Genomic DNA, 24,184 nt, shown 5'->3' with positions numbered 1-24,184 from the left:
GCCAAAATCATAGGAGAGGCATTACAGTTTACAGCTTATAAAGCTGCCAAGAGTCTGAAAAATTTGTGATTCACTCCCACAGGCATATATAAAACTCCATCTGGTCTTTTTCTATGAAACTGAAATCTGTCAACAATCAAATCAACAACTGTTTAGAGATAATAACTCTATGAGAGTCAGGAATGAGAGTGTCTGTCTTTTCATATAAAGCTGTACTATGTATGGCATAATAGTCTTCCACACTAAAATTCGCTGCACTTTCTATTGATTAAATTATCTGGAAAACTTAAACACAGTTGCCCTCTAAGAACCCAATTTGTCTTGAGAACAGACACACTAAGGTCTTGAGCTTCAGATAATCATTCCTCCTAGCACCTACTTGGTAAATTTGGCCATTAGGAAATTAAAGCTTTCTGTCCTTTTTTACTTTGCTCTGCATGACATGCAAAACTTGCTATTTTAGCCTTTTATAACTTTTATAGTTACGTCAGTCTTCAGAAAAGACCCCAGTAAGCCTAAATGGATACAATCTAGATGTTGACCTGCTGACTTTTGAAGTGCCTTTAAAACCTTTTGAGAGGAAAGATCTTCAACCCTAGTTTAATATTTGTCAATTTTTTGCAGAGAGGGTGCACATAGAAAGTACATTTGGAATCTGCGATTGGATTGAATTTATTCAGGTGGGCAAAAAGTCTGTGTCATTGATTATTCATGCTTACCTTTCATCTATATTTACATTTCATGGCAGTTTATTCACAACCTGGTGTAAACACAACGCAACAAACAAATCTGTATTCAAATTGCCTGATTACCTAATTTTCTTTCCTGGCAGTTTGATCAGTGCATCCAAACACCCATAGCTCTGTAATGACCATTACTGCTGAGCTAATTTTGTGCTTAGATGTTCTTCAAAGGCTTGATGTGTTTTTTCATTGTTTTTGTCACTGTTCCTTTAGGGAAACTGGCATAATTAACCATGGCCTAAAACACTGAATTGCATTTTATACATTTTATAGGTTGTTTGTTTCAAGTTTTCTGGGTGTCCTCTTTACTTTTAAATGTGTAATTGTTTAATGTTAAAAAACATGCTCTTTTCCCCTTTTAATATGCAGAGACAACTACAATTAAGCCATTTGTAGGCTGTTTCCCCATCGTAAACACTGTAGTGCTTTCAAACCATTCCTTTGTTTTTTTTTGTTTTTTGTTTGTTTTTTTAGCTTCACAACCAACCTGACACAGTGACTTTGGCTAAACCAATAATGTGAATTTGAGGCGGGATTAATCTGTTTTCTGACCATTTGAAAACAGCATTTTTTTACAGTCCTGTCTGGTGACACTAGTGGCACAGAACTCACACACTTCCTCTTCAAACTGAAATTGCAAGAAATAAATCCATAAATTCTCATTATAAATCTCATTACAATACCATATTACTATTCTTATAATACTAAAAACCCCAAAGAGTCCACATCTAATTCTATGTCTGGTAAAACCTCTATATAAATAAGCATTCATCCAAACAAAAGGCTAACACTGGAGCACTTTACTCTCTGAGCCTGAGATGGAGAAAATCAATAGAGAATTGAACCCTACAGAGCTGTACGAATGAGCACATAAAACAACCAATGTCAAGGTTTCTATATGGCCCGGCTGTCATCCAATGCACTGAACTCCACAAAGCGTACAGTCATAATAAGCAGAGAAATAGAGCTGATCATTAAAAACTTGCCAACAATACAGCTATAATGGTTCACATATCCTCCATAATAGCCACTGGCCAGTCTGTACATTGACTAGCTCTCAAAATTAATTTCTAATAACACATTTAACATTTTCTACTAAAATATTTAAAAATCTAATGTGGATTGAAGCATGACAATATTAAATATAACTAAAATAACTAATGCACTGAAGACTCACTACAACGGTTATTATCGTATACTAACTAAAGCAAAACTAAAACTAAACTTTGTCTTATTAAACTATGCAATGAAAATGATTGATTTAAATTAAAAATATTAATCCAAAGTAAATGAAAAACAAAAATATATAAAAACAAAATAGAAATGTGACCCATGAAATAGCTAATCTAAAATTAGCAATCCAATGCTGAAAATAACTAAACATTAAATGGAAAAGTAAAATGTACATTTAAAAAAAGAGCCTTGCTCACTACATGGCTGTTTTTAATCGCAGCAAGTTGTTGTCCTACATTTTATTGAGCTAAAACTACATTTAAACAAATTAAATCTAAAATTTAATTTTGAGAGGAAATATGCAAGGCACAGGTTCTGGTCCCATGACAAACCAGGAAGTAACTGTGTTCATATCATCAATAATGAATGTGATTCGGAGTTTGCATTTTCACACTTTTTTATTCCACTAACGGTTAGGTTTAGGGATGGGGTTTGGGTTAGTGTGTAAGTGAAAAAAGCATTCATTCCTATTACTGTATTAATTAATTTACAACTAACAATACAACTCACTTTGAGCCCCACTCTGTAGACACCAGGAAACTGGAGCTCACACATGCCCATAAGTTTAACAATACTTCCGGCTTCCCACTGGGGGCAGTAGTTTAAATTTTGGTAAGCACAAACCGATTTCAGCTGAAGAACATTCAACCTACTGTTGCTGAAATCTCAGTGAGATTACAGAGTAATTTACTTAGCTAATATTTGTTTAAAAATATTTTCTGAAATATTCAACCAAATTAACTACATATTTACATATTGTTTTACAATAATTTTGTGCAGAATGATCTATTTCTTTTACACAATCTGCTTCCATAATCAGGTGTGCATGTGTAATATTTCTTTTTCACATATTTATCTCGATATGAAAGCTTCCAGGATTAGTGGAGACAGCAGAGGCCCTTTGTATGCTCTTGCTAATTACAAGCATTCATTGAATATTACGAGATTCACCATGTTATCATGCAGCGCAAAATAAGGAGACGTTTAGAAGATGTGCTTTAGGGACATTCACCAACAAAGCGGAGGTCTGCATGTGCGGTGCAACACAACTTGTAGTGCTGTCGAGAGCGCCTTTGGGTGTCAGATAGGAAGCGGAGACAAGAATGGTGAGCCAATATACTGACAATTTTCATGCAGTTATTGAATTTTTTCATCTCTCTCTGGTTTTAATTTATACAGTTGTCTGCATCAATCATGCCACCTCTTTTCTGTTACCAACTAGTCCACACAAATTACTTTATTTGTTTACTAATTAATCTATTCATCCATTTATATAGACTATATATTTTATGCATTTCGTTATTATTATTATTATTATTATTATTATTATTATTATTAGACTTGTCTGGTAAAATAAAAATAAATAAAACATAAGTATCCTGATATTAAAGTTTTAGCATAAAGTGTAGCTATAGGTGTTTAAATTGTATCAGGTGTAATTTTGCGATTGTCCTGCATGTGTCTGCATACATCTATGTGCTTACGATGCTCTTTGCTCTGTAGGAGTACTCCAGAGCACTCGTAAATCTATGAGCATTTTCAAGTACTACTTAAGTTACGATGCTTTTGGGAAATGGGTCGCAAAACTAAGATGAATCGTAAGATGGATTCTACGTTCTAATTAGGCTTACGGTGCTTTTGGGAAATGAGGCCCAGAACTTTTCACAGGTATAAATATCCTCATATTCCCAAGACACCAATTAATAGGAAGAGAAAACCAAAAGAGAAAATAATAATGGTAGCTTTCATCCTCAAAGCGATTCCAGGATGAGAGATGTGCCAAGAAAAAAGTAGGCGCATACACAAACACACTGACATGCTTGACAGGATGGAAAGAATGAGGGACAGAGTGAATTCCCCCTAAAACACACGCAGTCAGTGTGCAGGTACCCTAGAGGACTGTCTGATGGAGAGACGCATTATTATACACTTGTCTCTGGGCTTCCTCTATCTGCTCTGCTTCTGTTTGAGCTGAGAGCAAAACTAACAAGTGGGAAAGCTAATATACATGGGTTTGTGTGGTCGAAAGAGACAGGGAAGGCCAAAGAACATGAATTCCTTGGTCCTTCCTCAACCTTTGACTTCTTATAACCTCAGTCATCTATATGTGTCTTTTCTGTAATGTGGACAATTTGCAACATTGTTTTCTGTCCATGTGATCATAAATAAAATGACCCGTCGAACATCATAATCTCTTAATCGCATGATTTTACCCCTATTGAGAATTCTGAGAAGACTTCTCTCTTGTTAATAAATGAACCGGAACACTGTGTGAGTCTGTGAGATGCTCATTGAACTCTTAAAGTGACAGTACCATTGTAGCGCGTGTTTTCCAAATAAATGTAAACTCAATGTTATTATTGTAAATTGTACACATTACTTCAAACATTGACAACTCATATTATATACACAGTTGAAGTCAGAAGTTTATATACACTTAGGTTGAAGTCATTAAATAAAAAATTTTTAAGCACTCCACAGATTAAATATTAGCAAACTATAGTTTTGGCAAGTCGTTTAGGACATCTGCTTTGTGCATGACACAAGTAATTTTTTCAGCAATTGTTTACAGACAGATTGTTTCACTTTTAATTGACTATATCACAATTCCAGTGGGTCAAAAGTTTACATTCACTAAGTTAACTGTGCCTTTAAGCAGCTTGGAAAATTCAAGTCAAGCCTTTAGCCAATTAGCTTCTGATAGGAGGTGTACTGAATTGGAGGTGTACCTGTGGATGTATTTTAAGGCCTAACTTCAAACACAGTGCCTCTTTGCTTGACATCATGGGAACATTTCCAAATGCCTGAGGGTACCACGTTCATCTGTACAAACAATACTACGTAAGTATAAACACCATGGGACCACGCAGCCATCATACCGCTCAGGAAGGAGACGCATTCTGTCTCCTAGAGATGAACGTAGTTTGGGTCGAAAAATGCAAATCAATCCCAGAACAACAGCAAAGGACCTTGTGAAGATGCTGGGAGGAAGCAGGTAGTCAAGTATCTATATCCACAGTAAAATAAGTCCTATATTGACCTAACCTGAAAGGCTGCTCAGCAAGGAAGAAGTCACTGCTCCAAAACCACCATAAAAAAGCCAGACTACAGTTTGCAAGTGCAAATGGGGACAAAGATCTTACTTTTTGGAGAAATGTCCTCTGGTCTAATGAAACAAATATTGAACTGTTTGGCCATAATGACCATTGTTATGTTTGGAGGAAAAAGGGTGAGGCTTGCAAGCCCAAAAACACCATCCCAACTGTGAAGCATGGGGGTGGCAGCATCATGTTGTGGGGGTGCTTTGCTGCAGGAGGGACTGGTGCACTTCACAAAATAGATGGCATCATGAGGAAGGAAATGTATATGTCTATATTGAAGGAACATCTCAAGACATCAGCCAGGAAGTTAAAGCTTGGTCGCAAATGGGTCTTCCAATGGACAATGACCCCAAGCATGCCTCCAAAGTTGTGGCAAAATGGCTTAAGGACAACAAAGTCAAGGTATTGGAGTGGCCATCACAAAGCCCTGACCTCAATCTGATAGAACATTTGTGGGCAGAACTGAAAAAGCATGTGCGAGCAAGGAGGCCTACAAACCTGACTCAGTTACACCAGTTCTGTCTGGAGGAATGGGCCAAAATTCTAGAAATTTATTGTGAGAAGCTTGTGGAAGGCTACCCAAAACGTTTGACCCAAGTTAAACAATTTAAAGGCAATGCTACCAAATACTAACCAAGTGTATGCAAACTACTTACCCACTGGGAATGTGTTGAAAGAAATAAAAGCTGAAAGAAATCATTCTCTCTTCTATTATTCTGACATTTCACATTCTTAAAATAAAGTAGTGATCCTAACTGACCTAAGACAGGCAATGTTTTCTACAATTAAATGTCAGAACTTGTGAAAAACTAAGTTTAAATGTATTTGGCTAAGGTGTTTGTAAACTTCTGACGTCAACTGTATACAATTTCATGATACAATATTAACTGATAGAATGTAAAATGTTTCGATTTTAAAAAGTTAAAATGTGATTATAACAATTATGACAAACAAATTAGTAAAAAATAAAACATACACATTCACCTGCTTCTGCTTCAGGTTCTGTTCAGTTCAGTTGCTTGTTCTGCACCTGATCAGTTTGAATGTAGCCCACTATTTTTGAAGGCTCATTTGTTTGTGATCTTTTCTTATAAAGAAAGGTATATAAGAAACTCTTATTATTTAAACTTTGAACTTTATATTGTCTATTAAATAACGTAATTTTGATAAGCAATTATAATGTGCATTTTGCGCCAACATAAAAAAAACACAAAAAAAACCACAATTTTCTGTCATACTTTGTCATTTAAGTGTTATTAAATCGAATGAAGATTATATCGAATCGTGAACCTCCTTCCGTATATCGAACCGAATCGTGAGATAATCACATCATCCCTATTAGCAACAAATTAAACTTGAAGTTTACCCTGACTAATGTCCATTTATTTATGACATCATTTTAAAATCACCTTAAAGATGAAGTGTATAATTTCTGCGCCACTAGCGACAACACACATAATTGCAATCTGTTTATTTGAGCATCCCGACTGGGTTGGACAAAACAACATTGGCTCAACCAATGGCGTAAGTGTGGGGTGGGACTATCTGTTTTTTTTACCAATGGGGGAGTGCCATATATTTGCAATTCTATTTGATTCTGTTTGGGACAGAAATTACACACTTCACCTCTAACATCTAAAAGTTAAGATCAGTTTTGGTGACAGGAGCTTCCAGTGTACAACAATACAAAAACAATACAAAAACAGCAGCAAGACAGATAATAATAATTAAAAAAAAAATAGTTATACACATACGTACATACACACACAGACACACACATACATACATACACACATACGTAGTGCAATCTAATACAAATCTGTTATCTGTTATGTACAGTGCAAATACAAATCTTTTATGTACAGTGCAAATGTTTTTTTTTTTTTTTTTTTTTTTCAGAGGAATGAAATGGCAGAAGAGGTTGGATGTGTTGGATAAATATAAAAAAGACTTAACTGTATATTGCACATAGTTATTGCTCAATGGGGCAATTTAACTGTTCATGAGATGGATAGCCTGAGGGAAAAAACTGTTCCTGTGCCTGATGGTTCTGGTGCTCAGAGCTCTGAAGCGTCAGCCAGAAGGCAAAAGTTCAAAAAGGTAATGGGCAGGCTGAGTGGGGTCCAGAGTGATTTTTCCAGCCTTTTTCCTCACTCTGTAAGTGTATAGTTCTTGAAGGGGGGGGCAGGGGGCAACCAATAATCCTCTCAGCAGTCCAAATTGTCCTTTGTAGTCTTCTGATGTCTGATTCCGTAGCTGAACCAAACCAGACAGTTATTGAGGTGCAGAGGTCAGACTCAATGACTGCTGAGTAGAACTGTATCAGCAGTGCCTGTGGCAGGTTGAACATCCTCAGCTGGCGAAGGAAGTACAACCTATGCTGGGCCTTTTTCACAATGGAGTCAATGTGTGTCTCCCACTTCAGGTCCTGTGACATGGTAGTGCCCAGGAACCTGAATGACTCCACAGCTGCCACAGTGCTTTTTCGAATGGTGAGGAGGGTCAGTGTTGGGGTGTTCCTCCTAAAGTCCACAATCATCTCCACCGTTTTGAGCGTGTTCAGCTCAAGGTTGTTTTGACTGCGCCAGACAGCCAGCTGTTCAACCTCCCTTTTGTATGCAGACTCATCGTCATCTCAGATGAGGCAGATGACAGTGGGTCATCTGCACACTTCAGGAGCTTGACAGAGGGGCCCTTGGCGATGCAGTCATTGGTGTAGCGCAAGAAGAGTAGTGGGGAGAGCACACATCCCTGGGGGGCAACAGTGCTGATTGTACAGGTGCTGGAAGTGAGTTTCCCCTGTCTCACAAGCTGCTGCCTGTCTGTCAGAAAGCTGGTAATCCACTGGCAGATAGACATGGGAACAGAGAGTTGGTGTAATTTATTACGGAGTATAGCTGGGATGATGGTGTTGAAAGCCGAACTGAAGTCCACAAAAAGGATCCTTGCATATGTCCCTGGTCTGTCCAGATGTTGCAGGATATGATGCAATCCCATGTTGACTGCATCATCCACAGACCTGTTTGCTCGATAACCAAATTGAAGGGTCCAGTGATGTTCTTCAGGTGGGCCAACACCAGTCTCTCAAATGATTTCATGACCACAGAGGTCAGGGTGACAGGTCTGTAGTCATTAAGTCCTGTGATTTTTGGTTTCTTTGGGACAAGAATAATGATTGAGTGTTTGAAGTAGCATGGGACTTCACACTGCTCCAGTGATCTATTGAAGATCTGTGTGAAGATGGGGGCCAGCTGGTTAGCACAGGAGCGAAGACACGCTGGTGAGACGCCATCTGGGTCTGAAGCGTTCCTCGTCTTTTGTTTCCGAAAGACCTGGCTCACATCATCTTCACAGATCTTAAGTGCAGTTTGAGTAGCAGGAGGGGGGTTGCAGGAGGTGTTGGTGTTTGTGTGAAGTGAAGGTCAGAGTGGGTGTGGGGTGTGAGACTGGGCCTTTCTAATCTGCAGTAGAACACATTCAGGTCGTCAGCCAGTTGTTGGACCACCACAGGGTTGGGGTAGGAGTCCTGTAATTTGTGAGTTGTTTCATGCCACTCCACATGGATGCAGGGTCATTAGCTTCTCAGAGTATCTTCTTTTAGCCACTATGATTTGCTTGTTCAGTGTGTTCCTGGCCTGACTGTACAAGACTTTATCCCCACCCCTGTAAGCATCCTCTTTGGCCTGATGAAGCTGCCTGAGCTCTGCTGTAAACCACGGTTTGTTGTTGTTGAACTTTAGATAAGTCCTAGTAGGAATGCACATATCCTCACAGAAACTGATATATGATGTAACAGTATCTGTGATCTCGTCCAGGTCTGTGGCTGCAGCCTCAAAAACACTCCAATCTGTGCATTCAAAGCAGGCTTGTTGTTCCCGATCTGCTTCATTGGTCCATCTCTTGGTCCATGGCTTGGTTGATTTTAATTTCTGCCTTTAGGTTGGAAGAAGATGAACCAGACAGTGAACAAAGAGTCCCAAAGCTGCTCTAGGGACAGAGCGATATGCATTCTTTATTGTTGTGAAGCAATGATCCAGTATGTTCCTGTCTCTTTTGGGGCATATAATGTGCTGTTTGTATTTGGGCAGTTCACATGTGAGATTTGCTTTGTTTTTTCCTCCCAATTTGGAATGCTCAATTCCCAATGTGCTTTTAAGTCCTCGTGGTCGCGTAGTGATTCACCTCAGTCCGGGTGGCTGAGGATGAATCTCAGTTGCCTCCGCGTCTGAGACCGTCAACCCGCGCATCTTATCACGTGGCTTGTTGAGCGCGTTGCCACGGAGACATAGCGCGTGTGGAGGCTTCACGCCACCCACCGCGGCAACCACGCTCAACCCACTACACACCCCACCGAGGACAAACCACATTATAGCGACCACGTGGAGGTTACCCCATGTGACTCTACCCTCCATAGCAACCGGGCCAATTTGGTCGCTTAGGAGACCTGGCTGGAGTCACTCAGCACGCACTGGGATTCAAACTAGTGAACTTCAGGGGTGATAACCAGCGTCTTTACCACTGAGCTACCCAGGCCCCCGAGATTTTCTTTGTTAAAATCCCCAAGAATAATAATAACTGAGTACGGGTATTGTTGTTCTGTGTCTGTGATTTGATCAGTCAGCTGTTGCAGCGGCACATTCAAACACGCGTTTGGCGCGATATACACACTCACCAGAATAAACGAGGAAAACTCCCGTGGCGAGTAAAACGGCTTACAGTTAATAAAGAGCGCTTCCAAATTAGGACAGCACATCCTCTTTAATTTTGTTACATCTGAACACCAACTTTCATTGATTCGCCTCTCGTTTTCTCTGTTAACTCCGCGATGCGATCCGCTCTGAACAGCTGAAAGCCCGGAATAGCTTCACTCAGCCAGGTTTCTGTGAAGCACAAGGCAGCAGAGGTTGAAAAGTCCTTGTTTGTGTGGGTGAGGAGATGTAGTTTGTCCATTTGTTTGGAAGAGAGCGGAGATTCGCAAGATGAATGCTCAGCAGGGCTGTTTGAAAGCCGCACCGACGGAGTTTGACCAGCGCACTGGCTTGTCTCCCTCGCCTGCGTCTCCTGAACAACAAAGCCGAGCCTCCAACTAAAATGTCCATCAAAACGTCTGAATATTCAAAAACCGGGAAAAGACTGTATGGTATAAGTTGTCGAATGTTCAGCAGTTTGTCTCTGGTAAAACTGACTGGAAAAAGATTACTAAACACAGGACAAACAAACAAAAACAACAAAACAATAGGAGCGTTACACACCGAGGCTGCCATCCACGGTGCCATCATGATGTCATCAGTCTAGTAGACTACACAAGACTACACATGATGTCATCAGTTTAGTAGACTTCACAAGATAAATCCATGAGTAAACTAAACATATCAACTGCTCAGAGCATGTGAGCGGAGCGGAGTGAGAGCAGAGCGGTGATAATTCCTCTCGAGCGGAGAGCGCCTTTTTGAAGATTCCACTCTGCTCGCTCAGGCTGCTCGCTCAACCCAGAATGCGCTTCATGATATGCTGGTTTGGGAATCTGCGAAATAAGCAACAGGCCTGAGGTTATGGAGCTCTAACATTGTTTTAGCGAAGTTACAAACCTTATAACCTAAATAAATGCAAAGTATAAATCAAAGCTAAGAATGAGGAAATCAAAAGGGAGTGTGGAGGGACCGTGAGAATTAGCAAATATTCCTTTTGGAATCGTACGTGTCACACTGCCAGAGAGCACGAGGATCTGCTACGTGATGTAGTGCAGCAAAAGGTGAGCTAGTAGACTACACTACTATTCACTAATAAATAAGTAATGTATCTTTTTGTTTTGCCATCATGTCAGTGCAGCTGCCAGCTAGATGCAAGCCTGGTTCTGCAGGGTTGCGAATATTAGAGCACCCTCAATTGAATATGTAAACTTAATAATACTGTATATTGGCAAAGCATTTTTCCTTGAATCCCAGCGAACACACACAAAAAATCCCTGCATCAAAACCAATAAACGTATGATCTTGCAGATCAGTGTGTCCTAATTTGCAGGCACAGCATTCTGCTTTCATGCCTCCATTGTACAATTGAGCATTTGATTGGTAAAAATTTCAGCTCTCTCACAGAGAATTTCATAGTGGAATATCTCACTTAATCGACCACCTGTTGCTTTCGATTTCTGCTTCGGGATAAAGTGGCACATAACTGCTGGTCGGTCTCCCAAAGCCAAATCAACACCATAACGAGAAGTGAAATGTAAAAAAAGTTTATTCTAGATTAGTGGTTGCAGATAACATCTTCGACATTGCTTGCTGCATTCATGCACAGAGAAAAAAATAGAATAATCATTGAACATTAGAAAAAAAAACTTTTCTGAAACGAAGGCAGTGTAATTTGTGAATTAAATCATTTTTATTTGTTTTAGGATCATTAAACATGATTTCATATAATATATACAGTGGTGTGAAAAAGTGTTTGCCCCCTTCCTGATTTCTTATTTTTTTTGCATGTTTGTCACATTTAAATGTTTCAGATCATCAAACAAGTTTAAATATTAGTCAAAGATAACACAAGTAAACACAAAATGCAGTTTTTAAATGAAGGTTGTTATTATTAAGGGAAAACAAAATCCAAACCTACATGGCCCTGTGTGAAAAAGTGTTTGCCCCACCTGTTAAAACATAACTTATCTGTGGTTTATCACACCTGAGTTCAATTTCTCTAGCCACACCCAGGCCTGATTACCGCCACACCTGTTCTCAATCAAGAAATCACTTAAATAGGACCTGCCTGACAAAGTGAAGTAGACCAAAAGATCTTCAAAAGCTAGACATCATGCCGAGATCCAAAGAAATTCAGGAACAAATGAGAAAGAAAGTAATTGAGATCTATCAGTCTGGAAAAGGTTATAAAGCCATTTCTAAAGCTTTGGGACTCCAGAGAACCACAATGAGAGCCATTATCCACAAATGGCGAAAACATGGAACAGTGGTGAACCTTCCCAGGAGTGGCCGGCCGACCAGAATTACCCCAAGAGCGCAGCAACGACTCATCCAAGAGGTCACAAAAGACCCCACAACAACATCCAAAGAACTGCAGGCCTCACTTGCCTCAGTTAAGGTCAGTGTTCATGACTCCACCATAAGAAAGAGACTGGGCAAAAATGGCCTGCATGGCAGAGTTCCAAGACGAAAACCACTGCTGAGCAAAAAGAACATTAAGGCTCGTCTCATTTTTGCCAGAAAACATCTTGATGATCCCCAAGACTTTTGAGAAAATACTCTGTGGACTGACGCAACAAAAGTTGAACTTTTTGGAAGGTGTGTGTCCCATTACATCTGGCGTAAAAGTAACACCGCATTTCAGAAAAAGAACATCATACCAACAGTAAAATATGGTGGTGGTAGTGTGATGGTCTGGGGCTGTTTTGCTGCTTCAGGACCTGGAAGACTTGCTGTGATAAATGGAACCATGAATTCTGCTGTCTACCAAAAAATCCTGAAGGAGAATGTCCGGCCATCTGTTCATGACCTCAAGCTGAAGCGAACTTGGGTTCTGCAGCAGGACAATGATCCAAAACACACCAGCAAGTCCACCTCTGAATGGCTGAAGAAAAACAAAATGAAGACTTTGGAGTGGCCTAGTCAAAGTCCTGACCTGAATCCTATTGAGATGCTGTGGCATGACCTTAAAAAGGCAGTTCATGCTCGAAAACCCTCCAATGTGGCTGAATTACAACACTTCTGCAAAGATGAGAGGGCCAAAATTCCTCCACAGCGTTGTAAAAGACTCACTGCAAGTTATCGCAAACGCTTGATTGCAGTTGTTGCTGCTAAGGGTGGCCCAACCAGTTATTAGGTTTAGGGGGCAATCACTTTTTCACACAGGGCCATGTAGGTTTGGATTTTGTTTTCCCTTAATAATAACAACCTTCATTTAAAAACTGCATTTTGTGTTTACTTGTGTTATCTTTGACTAATATTTAAACTTGTTTGATGATCTGAAACATTTAAGTGTGACAAACATGCAAAAAAATAAGAAATCAGGAAGGGGGCAAACACTTTTTCACACCACTGCATATATATATATATATATATATATATAATCTTACTTTATGCAGGGCAAATATTTTTTATTTGTTAAATCCATGGTTAAACCTTGCCGTACATATAAAGAGTGCATACACAAGACATGATCGTTTGACACATATAAATCCAGATTCACTTTATAATGCTTTAAAAATATCAAGGAAAAACAAAGGTGGCACATGCTATCTACTAATATAATAATTATTATATAAACAACCACAGTCCTTTAGACAATGATTATGATTCGTACATATAAAATTGTAGGAAAAATTAATTAAGCAACAATACTGAAAAAGAGAAAAACATTTACTGCTCTTTTCTGGAGAACTTAAAACTGAACACAAAATTAGGATGAGAAATTGTTCATTTTAATGTACAGACCAAAAGTCTGATAGCATTATATAGTCACTCGGGTCCAGTTTAAACTGAAAAGCGCAAATTCGCGCGTATGCGAGTTTAAGTGCCAACGTACATGTGTTTTGTCACTTGTAGAGGCGTGTTTGATGACTTGTTTAAAGTAAATAAAGGTCATTTAGAACTGGAATTTTTTAAGGCATTATTTGAAGATGTTCAATGACATATGTGCTAACAGCTAAATATTTGACTGATTACAAATGATAAGGAAGGTCTGGTAGACCCGATTATGTAACAGCCGTTGTAAACCAGTCCAAAATAAACAGTGAGATTTTATATACAAAAACTCAACAATACAGTCACATAATTTCAGATGTGTATGTTATTAATCATTTGATAATTTAATAAATGTCGGCCTATAGTCTATATTTCACCCAGAGGGGCACCTCAGCCCATGTGGGCAAAGGGGCAGTTGCTTGGGCCACTGTAGCTACCCTCTGTGTGCGTGTTTGGAACCAAGTATACTACAGAGAAGTTTCATGTCGGAGCGGGATTTGAGCGAACGCTTTTTTACCAGTGAGCGTGAGCAGTACTTGAGCAGAGCGTCCGCTTGGGCTGTGAGCGGCGGAGCACACGTGCATGGAGCGGGTTATTGAGCAGAGTGTCACACCGCTCCACTTCGCTCACATGCTCTGCAACCGATGGTAATAAATAATTTCACATCTAATCAAATATCTCTCAGGATTGTAATAACTTTTTAATTACTCTGATTTCCCATCTGATTAATTAAATATTGTAATTTTATCTTATCATTTCATCCATTAAAAACATTGCAATTTAATAAATGAGTAGCATATATAATGAGGCTCACAGCCTGGCCTGAACCCTGCAGCGGAGGCTTATTTCATTTAAATGAAAATACCATTCAAATCCTGTTATTCACTGAAGTTAAGGAGAATTAACAAATGCCTTTTAGAGTGTTTGAACATACATTCTCATTTAAACATTAGCTTTGCAGATAACTGGTTAAAATTACATATAACATATATTACAGATAACATTACAATGGACATGAAGGCTTTTTTTTTTTTAAAGCTTCACCTTGTCCTTTTTCTCTTTGACGTTTTACTTTAACATATTGCATTTTTAGAACACTGTCTATGTCAGTGTTGTGTGGAGGTTTTTACATGGGAAACAAAGAGAAAGAGTTTTAAGTATTGATTTGAAAATTTACTTGATTACTAGAAAAGAGAGAAAATACTGCACATTAAAATTAATCTGAAACATGCAAGTATGCAACAAGAGAAACACTTTGTTGACCGAAATTACAGTTTAATGAACTACAACATTGAGAGTGGAGTTGAACAATTGTTGTGGCCTTTGAACAGTGAAAACCTGAACAATAATGGAACAGTAAAACTAAACAATTTCACTACATGGCACTGTGCTTCTCACACTTGTACTGTCAGCAAGTGCTTTGAAAAGCTTATCAGAGACCACATCTGCTCTGTGCTTCCTGCCTCACTGGACCCACTACAGTATGCTTACAGAAGCAACTGCTCCACTGATGATGCAATTGCAGTCACAATACACACTACTCTTTCCAACTTGGAAAAAAATGAACACATATGTGAGAATGCTGTTTGTAGACTACAGCTCAGCATTCAACACCATAGTGCCCTCCAAGCTTGATGCGAAACTCCGGGCTCTGGGCTTAAACAGCTCGCTGTGCAGCTGGATCCTGGACTTCCTGTCAAGCAGACGCCAGGTGGTTAGAATGGGCAGCAACATCTCCTCATCACTGACCCTCAACACTGGAGCCCCGCAGGGCTGTGTTCTCAGCCCACTCCTGTATTCCCTGTACACACATTACTGTGTGGCAACAAATAGCTCCAATGCCATCATTAAGTTTGCTGATGATACGACGGTGGTAGGTCTGATCACTGACAATGATGAAACAGCCTACAGAGAGGAGGTGCACACTCTGACACACTGGTGTCAGGAACACAACCTCTCCCTCAACGTCAGTAAGACAAAGGAACTTGTGGTGGACTTCAGGAGAAAAGACAGAGAACACAGCCCCATCACCATCAATGGAGCACCAGTGGAGAGAGTCAGCAGCTTCAAGTTCCTCGGTGTCCACATTACTTAGGAACTCACATGGTCAGTCCACACTGAAGCCGTTGTGAAGAAAGCTCACCAGCGCCTCTTCTTCCTGAGAAGGCTGAGGAAGTTTGGAATGAACCACCACATCCTCACACGGTCCTACACCAGCACTGTAGAGAGCATCCTGACTGGCTGCATCACTGCTTGGTACGGCAACAGCACTGCCCTCAACCGCAAAGCCCTAAAAAGGGTGGTGCGAACTGCCAGATATATCATCGGAGGTGAGCTTCCCTCCCTCCAGGACATAAATACCAGGCGTTGTGTGAAAAAAGCTCGGAGGATCATCAGAGACTCAAGTCACTCGAGCCATGGGCTGCTCTCACTGCTCACATCAGGCAGGCGGTATCGCAGCATCAGGACTCGCACCAGCTGACTTCACGACAGCTTCTTCCCCCAAGCAATCAGACTTTTGAACTCTTGATCACTCATGATCAACATATATCAGCATTGCACTTTATTAATCTCACACTGGACTGTCATAATTATATTTCTCTTAATAACACACTAGCAACTGACTATCAACCGACAGCCTGAATGTCAATACAACACTATACAACCTTACTGCACATTTACATATATTATTTTTATTGTATACTGTGTATTCTATATTGTGTGTATTGTATACTGTACATTGTATATTATTATTTGTATATTGTGTAATTATATGTATATATGTAAATTGTGTTGTGTAAATCTGATGTTTATTGTAAATTGGTATATGTCTCATCACTGTCACAACTGCTGTGTTGCTCGGAACTGCACTAAAGACTTTCATCCACTGTTGCACTTGTGTATATGGTTGTGTGACAATAAAGTGATTTGACTGATTTGATTTGATTGATTTTTGTCTACAAAAGTAATTTCAAGCATTTTATCATAAATCTTCAAACCTTTAGGTTTGTTAGATTTTAAGTTCATGAGAAACATACATCCAGTCAAGTGTGTCCAAACTTTTCAATGACAGTCATGGGGCTTTTCCACTGCACGTTACAGCTCAACTCGACTCGACTCTGCTCGCTTTTTGGGGGTTTTCCACTGTGGATAGTACCTGGTACCTGATACTTTTTTTAGTACCACCTCGGTCGAGGTTCCAAGCGAGCCGAGCCGATACTAAATGTGACGTCAAAACCCTGCAGGTCACAGATTGGTCAGAGAGAATCGTCACTACCAGCATCACTGGATTTGCGACACGGGACATCTACCTGCTAATTTTAAAGTTAGCACCAGCAATATCATTTGTTCACGCAACTTTCCAATTGTAAAAAGAAATGGCTGTGCGCAAAACCACGCCGTGGTCAATAAACGAGGTGCAGACGTTCCTCTCGTTAGCGACGAACGAAACGACGCAAAACGAAAAAGTCTTTCAGGAAGTGTCTCAGCTGTTGGCCGCATACTGGACCTACCAACAGTGTAGGGAAAAGTTAAAAAAACTTAAGTTTTAGAGTTGTATGTTTATTATATGTGTATGTATATATGTGTATGAGAATGTGTGTGTTTATGCGTATATACATATATATATATATATATATATATATATATATATATATATATATATATATACATATACATATATATATACATATATATACATATATATATATATATATATGTTTGAAAAATCAATAAAAATGTTAATCACAAAAACAAAAACAAAAAACTTAAAATTGACTACAGAACCATCAAGGACCACAACAGCCGGAGTGGTTCAAACAGAAGTAAGTAGAATTGGTTCGACCAAATGGACGCTATCTATGGAAATAGACCGGCAAGCAATGGGAGGGAGAGTGCCCTGGACTCTGCATTTTTGGAGTCCACGATGGAGAATGGTACGTTTTGTTACGTTAACTCTATATTCTGCTTGAAAGCTTCACTTTATTTAGTTGACCAGCTACTGGAAAGCTTGCTTCTAAAACAACCAGGCCAATTTAACTGTTACACTTGTGTAAAATCACCATGCAACAACTGCTTTATACAGCACAATGAGCTAGTAGCTAACAGCTAGCAGTCGTGTTATTGTTTATGGTCAGTAATGTTTGTGTCGCGTTTAAGATGATGGAAAATTAAAATTGACAATCGTGAATCGCCACGTACTAAAGCCATTCCACCAACACGGTTGATCACGGTTAGCTAACCATGCTGAGAATGGTTTATAATCGTTCCGTGCAGAATCGTGCCCAAGTGGAAATGCTACTAGAACCGTTTCGTACCATTTTCAGAACCGTTCAGGCTGATGGTGGAAAAGCAGATAAAAAAATGCAGATATAGATCGATAATCATCAGGAAATCTTTCTGATTATCAATGCATGAAAAAGGCATTGACCCTGAGTATATGCAGCAAGGTATGACAATTATGATGATGTCTTGTTTCTGAAACTAAAGCAATCCATTGCTCGCCTAAGAAATACACTAAGTTATTAAATTATGAAATAAACTGGCAATATAACAAAACAGGCTTGTAATATCTACAGAAAATGACTAGATGGAAAATAAATGGTCTATTATTGTACTCCATCATATGTGATGTGAATTAAATGTGAATGCCATTTTATTATAATGAAGTGTAATCCACTCAGACTGATTTCAGACAGCTTAATGATTCCCTAAAGTCTTTTCATGACTGGCTGTGTGATAACTGACATTAGCAGTGCTATAGCATTTACACATTCCCTGGCACTGAAAAACTTCATTTAACAACACAACCTACTCACCAAACATATCAAAAACACTACTGAATGTTGTTGATGTGCTACCTGTGGGTTGTTTCTTTGGAACAGTGTTGAATGACCTACTTCTCTCAGGACCTAATGCATTTGACACCTTGAAACCTGTCCATGAAGTTCAGCTACCTTCATTACTACTAGAGGTTGACTGATGTATCGGTTTTGCAGATTAATCGGTGCTGATAGTTGCTTTTGGATTAATAAATTATCAACAGCAATTATCGACTATAATTCACCCCGTTACAGTAAGGAAATTTGTAATTTAAGTTCAACCTTCAACCTCTGAACATGTTTTTATCATGAAAGAAAGAGCACTATGCATAAACAGCATCGGTAAAATCTCTTTAAATAATGACAGAATTTCCTTTGTGGGTGAAATATTCCTTTAGCACTATCATGTACTATCCACAGTGCCAACTAATACATTGAGTTGTAACGCAAGATTTAGGTGAGAGAAGCAGTTTCATTGTTGCCCACGGCAGGCAATGGCACAAAAAAAAATGTAACTGAATTATTCGAGTAGTGTTTTAACTAGTCAAATATTTAAAGCCGAACAAGTCCTCAATTAATCGATTACTTGTGCACATCCCTACTAATTTCTACACCACACCAATAGGTGGACAATATGCACAAATGTTGCTGAATAAAAATATGATTATTGTTAAACAAAGATTGTTGTTAAAATGTGATTATTAGAGCTGTTATTTCATTTTTGCAATTTGTCATTTTAGGGTATGGGTTATGTTTTGGTATGTCCTATTAGCCAAAATGTGGCATACACATTTTATCCCAATTACATTAGCCATACACATTCCCTTTAATAACAGTCCTCAAAACAATAAATATCAGGGATTTGAATAATATCAATAATATAATACCATAATATCAATATTGAACAAACCATTTGTGCTACGTCGGTTTGTTTGATGAGGAGAGATGTGCTATTACTTTTCTAAGTGATCAGACCTACATTTGTCCCCTGGAGGATGATAAAACGGATGAAAAAATATGCATAGACTTGCATTATAGCAGAGAACGGAGCCATAGCACCAGAGACCAGAATTTCATAGACACTTAAGGGGTGGGCTGTTTTGAATTAGGCCTGTGAGAAACCACCTAGCAACAACAAAGGTCCCTTTCAAGACAAGTAAGTCCACTTGGCGGCCATCTTTAGAACGCCCTCAGGCAGGCTGGGCAGCTATTTTCTATGTAAGCGGCATAAAAATACAGCTCCTACCTACTTGAATAGGGAAAGAGTGAAATTTCCACAACGGTTGGTCAAGATTACGATCAAAGAACATATTTAAAATCAGCAGTAAAATCTGACAACAATGGATTGCAATTTTTCATCCTGGTTCAGCTAATGCGCATGCTCGTTTTCGAGTTGACTGACAGTTATGTCTCTGGGGCCGTTTACACAACGTTTTCAACTAAAAAAACGGAAAACTTTTATGCGTTTTGGCTGTTCGTTTACACGACAACGGCGTTTTGGGGCCTGAAATGCAAACTTTTGAAAACGGGTTTCAAAGTGCAAGTTTTTGAAAACAATGCCATTATCGTCTCCGCGTAAACATACAAAAATGTATTAAGTGTTATATCAATCCATCATTTTTATAGACATCAATTTGAGATGTATAATTATCAATATGAATACTGGTGTCTGTGCAAATAACAATAATCAACAATTTATTCATTGGGAGTGTTTTGTATGGAGTGTGAACATTGTACAGTAGGCAGAACCTGCAATTTGAAAATCTTGAAATTAATGTATGGATTCAGATGGGAAAAATGTATTTGTATTTTAAATGTTATTTATTTACTTAACTTTATTTGATGTACCTTTACGCTGCAATTCATTCACCCACCACTTATGTATATAGCCTATTGACAAGAGATGTGATGCCATGGACAGTATTCAATGATATGCTTAGAATAGGAAAACAATGTTACATCCAGTGTACACAAGACATCTGTCTCCGTCAGAAGATATCCATATATCAGAGTCCTGTCTGATATCCAAAACCAGTCAACATCAACATCTTATGTTAACTTACTCTCCTACCAGCCCAAGTGTCAGCAGGGGGAATATAGAAGAAGGCAGGAGACGAAGTGATGGTAAAAATGAGCAGAGTTTATTGAATAATCTTGAGAGTTCAGTCTATAGGATGCGCGCGAGTACTTTAAAACAACGCGCGAGACATTCAAAACTACAATGGCGGACTACAGGACTGTGTTTGTGCTGCTCAAGATTTTAAGTTTATTGATGCTTCTCCAGAAAAGTAATTGTAGTAATAAAGCAACCTCATCGTCCGTCCAGACAAAATTGCTTGATGCTTTCGCCATCTTCATTGTTTGTATTCACCGCTCTGTGGAAGAATGCTTATGTGCACAGGCGCGTAATGTTTCTATACAAAGTGACATCGTCAACTACTGGCCTGGCATGCATAATACAGCATTTTTAGTCATTTTCGCGGATCCGTGTGAACGGGGATCGTTTTGACAACGCTGTCCTCTGTACGCAAAACTTTTCAAAAACGCAAAGGAAAAACGTTTCCGTTTTTAGTACATTGTTGTCGTGTAAACATACCCTCTATTTAAAAGGTGATTGGCTATTTTACCTGTAAGGCGGGACTTCCTTTTCTATAGCCGTTGGGTGTTCCAATTTCTTCCATTCATTTTAATACCAGCGGTCCATCTTGAGCTAAATTGTCTCTGACTGCAACCACCCAGAACACCCTAGCACCCACCTAGAAATCGAATTATTCAAAACATGGCAGAGGCGACTTTCGCATGGGCAACTTTTTTGCCACTCACATGTTCTTCAGTGAATGTAAAACTCTAGTAACTGTTATTCAATTAGCAGATACTTCCATATCCCAAGTAACTTTCCTTTAGGGACAGCCCCCAAAAGCAACTTGGGTTTGATCAAATGTCTTGATCATGGGCACCATGCAAGTAACACATTAGCCACACCTTCTGAGGTCTGAACACATAACATTTGGGCTACTAGCCCAGATCTTTAAGCCACACCACCTCAAGTGGGAGTCAGTTGTATTTTCAGTTGGATTACCACACACTGCTAATACTACTACTAATTCTCGTTCTTCGATAATTTCGTGAAAATTCAAATAACAAACAACAGGAGAAAATAGATGGGGCCTTTTTGTATTCCTACAGTACAAATGTTAATTGGTTATACTTAATAACACAACATTTAAGCAATTTGTAATACATTTCAACACCTAAAATTAAATCAAAAAGAGAATTTAGAGTGGAAACCATTTAAAGCGAGCCATTTCTTTTTTACTGGCTCTTCACATAATGCACTTCAAACACTGATCCAGACTTTAGATCCATAGATCTACAACTATCTGCTTTTTCATATGTAAGCTTCATCACTCCATATTATGTTGCATTTGTCTAAAAAAAAAAAAGCACTCATGCATTTTTATAATAATAATTAAAAAGAATATACAAAGGTTAGCATCATTGTATCCTGTCACCCTTAGAGGAAAAAAGTTACCCAAAAATGAAAATTCTGTCACTATTTACTTTTGTTATATGGATAAGAGCAGTTTGGACATTCTGCTAAACATCTCCTTTCGTGTTTCAAAGAAGACAGAAAGTCCTTCGGGTTTGGAAGAACATGTGGGTGAGTAAATGATGAGTAAATGAACTATCCCTTTAAAACCCCACATTACTGTCCAGGCCTTCTCTTAAAGACACCTGAAGTGGCAGTCAGCAAACATCAGCCACACAGACCTTCACCTGTCCATGAGCTCTGCGGAGAGGGTGTTCGGACTGAGAAGAGGAAATAGCTTTAGAATTAGCATGCTACGGGAACACTCATTCTTATAGCCCCAAATAACTGTGGGCTCACAGGAATTACATTAATATTGATGGTTAAATTCACATTGTGAAGTGCATGAGAAAGGTTTGGTGTATTAGCAAACAACTGCTTGTGCCATCAATTGCTTTCACAAAAATAATTAAAATCACAACACCATTCTCATGGGGGTCAACCTCCGTTAAATGATCACTAGTAATTATTACTACCATGTTACTACATTTTAAGTACTACTAAATAGAGTCAGAGCAGATGCAATTGTATTCTATTCCTCTGTATTGCATTCCATAATATTTTATTTCACTCTATTCTACTTTTTTATTTCTCTTCATTCTATCCTACTCCTCTTTATTTGTATTTACTTTATTTATTCCACTTTATTCTTATTTACTTTATTCTATTCTATTCTATTCCTCTTTATTCTTATTTACTTTATTATATTATATTCTACTGTATTATAATCTACTGTATCCCATTCAACCCTATTGCATTCTATTCTATTCTATTTCACTTTAATTTGACTGAACCCCTTTATTCTATTCCACCTTTTTATATTCCATTCTATTTTATTCTATTCCACCTTATTCTATACTATTCCACTTTGTTCAATTTCATTCCTCTTTATTCTATTTCCCATTGTTATGTTCCATTCTACTGTATTCTGTTCTGTTTGACCTATTCTATTCTATTCTATTGTATTCCACCTTATTCTAATTCACTTTAGTCTATTCCATTTTTTTCCCATTCCATTCTATTTTATTCTGTTCCACCTTATTCTATTTGATTGCATTCCACTTTATTTTATTCTATGCCACTTTATCCTATACTATTACATTTTATTCCGTTTTATTCCTATTCATTCTATTTCTCATTATTTGGTTGCATTCCACTTAATATGTTCAACCTTTTCTATTCTTTTCTATTTGACTGTATTCCACTGTAATATATTCCTCCTTTTTCTAATATTATTTCAAATAATTCTATTCCAATTTAATTAATTGTATTCCACAATTGTATTGTTCTATGTGATTGCTATAGTTTTTCTCAGTCTGACAGTATGCCCTTCATGCATTAACTATAAATGGTTATTATGATGTATCATGTGTCTCTTTACCTTGAGCTATGGCCATAGACTCAAATTTGTGCAGTTCTCGCAGCAGGCATGTGCGTTCAGTGGGATGCAGGCCGTAGATGAAGTCTCTCGCACCCTGCGGCGAGTTCAAGGGCTCCATGGGCTCCTTGTGCGTGTGCGTTCCCAAACCACATGCGTGCACCCGCGTCAGCAGCAGCGCAGCACACGGGCTCTTTCCGCGGACGCGCCCCAGCAGCGCGCTCGCCCTCAGGGCGCTACGCAAGCACGGCAGCATTGTGCGAAGGGGGGTGAGAGATGTCGGGCAACCTTGAAGGAAAAGTTAAGGGTGTCAGTGCTCGGCAATAAGGTAAAGAGTGCACAACAACTGTGTAGTTTACATAAAACATGACTGTGAATACAGCAGACAAAGTTGTATATTTTATTTTAACAGTCAAATATCGCTTACCTCGACGAGATTTCTAGTGTGTCCCGTCAAAACAAATTATAATGGATAATTCTTCTGCATTTAATTAAAATCGAAAGCACAGTTGGGTTGACGTAGTGCACTGTTTCATATGTCCATTATTGATATATGTCTCCACCCGGGTCTACTTACAACTAAAACAAACTGTCACATTTCTCATTTCATGTCCATTGGGTGTAAATTGACTTCTGACTGCTCGTGCTGCCGCGTGATGTCTGTCCTGTCCTCCCTTCACTCGCCAGCTTTTATTTTCCGCTGGAATAAATGCCAAAGGCTGTGCGTAATGATGACGACATTTGTCTGACGCTCCAGTTCTTCTCTCTTTTTTACAGTAAAGTGCGACCGTCATTCATGTATTGTCTCTTAGCAACTCGGCGCTGCCCTTTCTGGACTGCTTTTTATTATTA

General features: G+C 38.8%; 1 protein-coding gene across 1 annotated transcript in view; it reads right to left on the bottom strand.

Moving 5' to 3' along the window:
- The window catches only part of LOC127452504 (transmembrane protein 65-like), an 80,100-nt gene extending 55,916 nt beyond the window's left edge, over nt 1-24,184 (bottom strand). The window contains exons 1-2 of the mRNA XM_051717986.1: nt 23,760-24,184; nt 23,336-23,620 (exon numbers count right to left, since the gene is read on the bottom strand). Of these exons, the coding sequence (XP_051573946.1) occupies nt 23,336-23,588 (253 nt within the window). The 5' untranslated portion in view covers nt 23,589-23,620; nt 23,760-24,184. The remainder of the gene's footprint in view (nt 1-23,335; nt 23,621-23,759) is intronic.

This window comes from Myxocyprinus asiaticus, chromosome 15 (genome assembly GCF_019703515.2).
Source record: "Myxocyprinus asiaticus isolate MX2 ecotype Aquarium Trade chromosome 15, UBuf_Myxa_2, whole genome shotgun sequence".
NCBI lineage: Eukaryota > Metazoa > Chordata > Actinopteri > Cypriniformes > Catostomidae > Myxocyprinus > Myxocyprinus asiaticus.
This window is presented reverse-complemented; position numbering and strand designations above follow the sequence as displayed.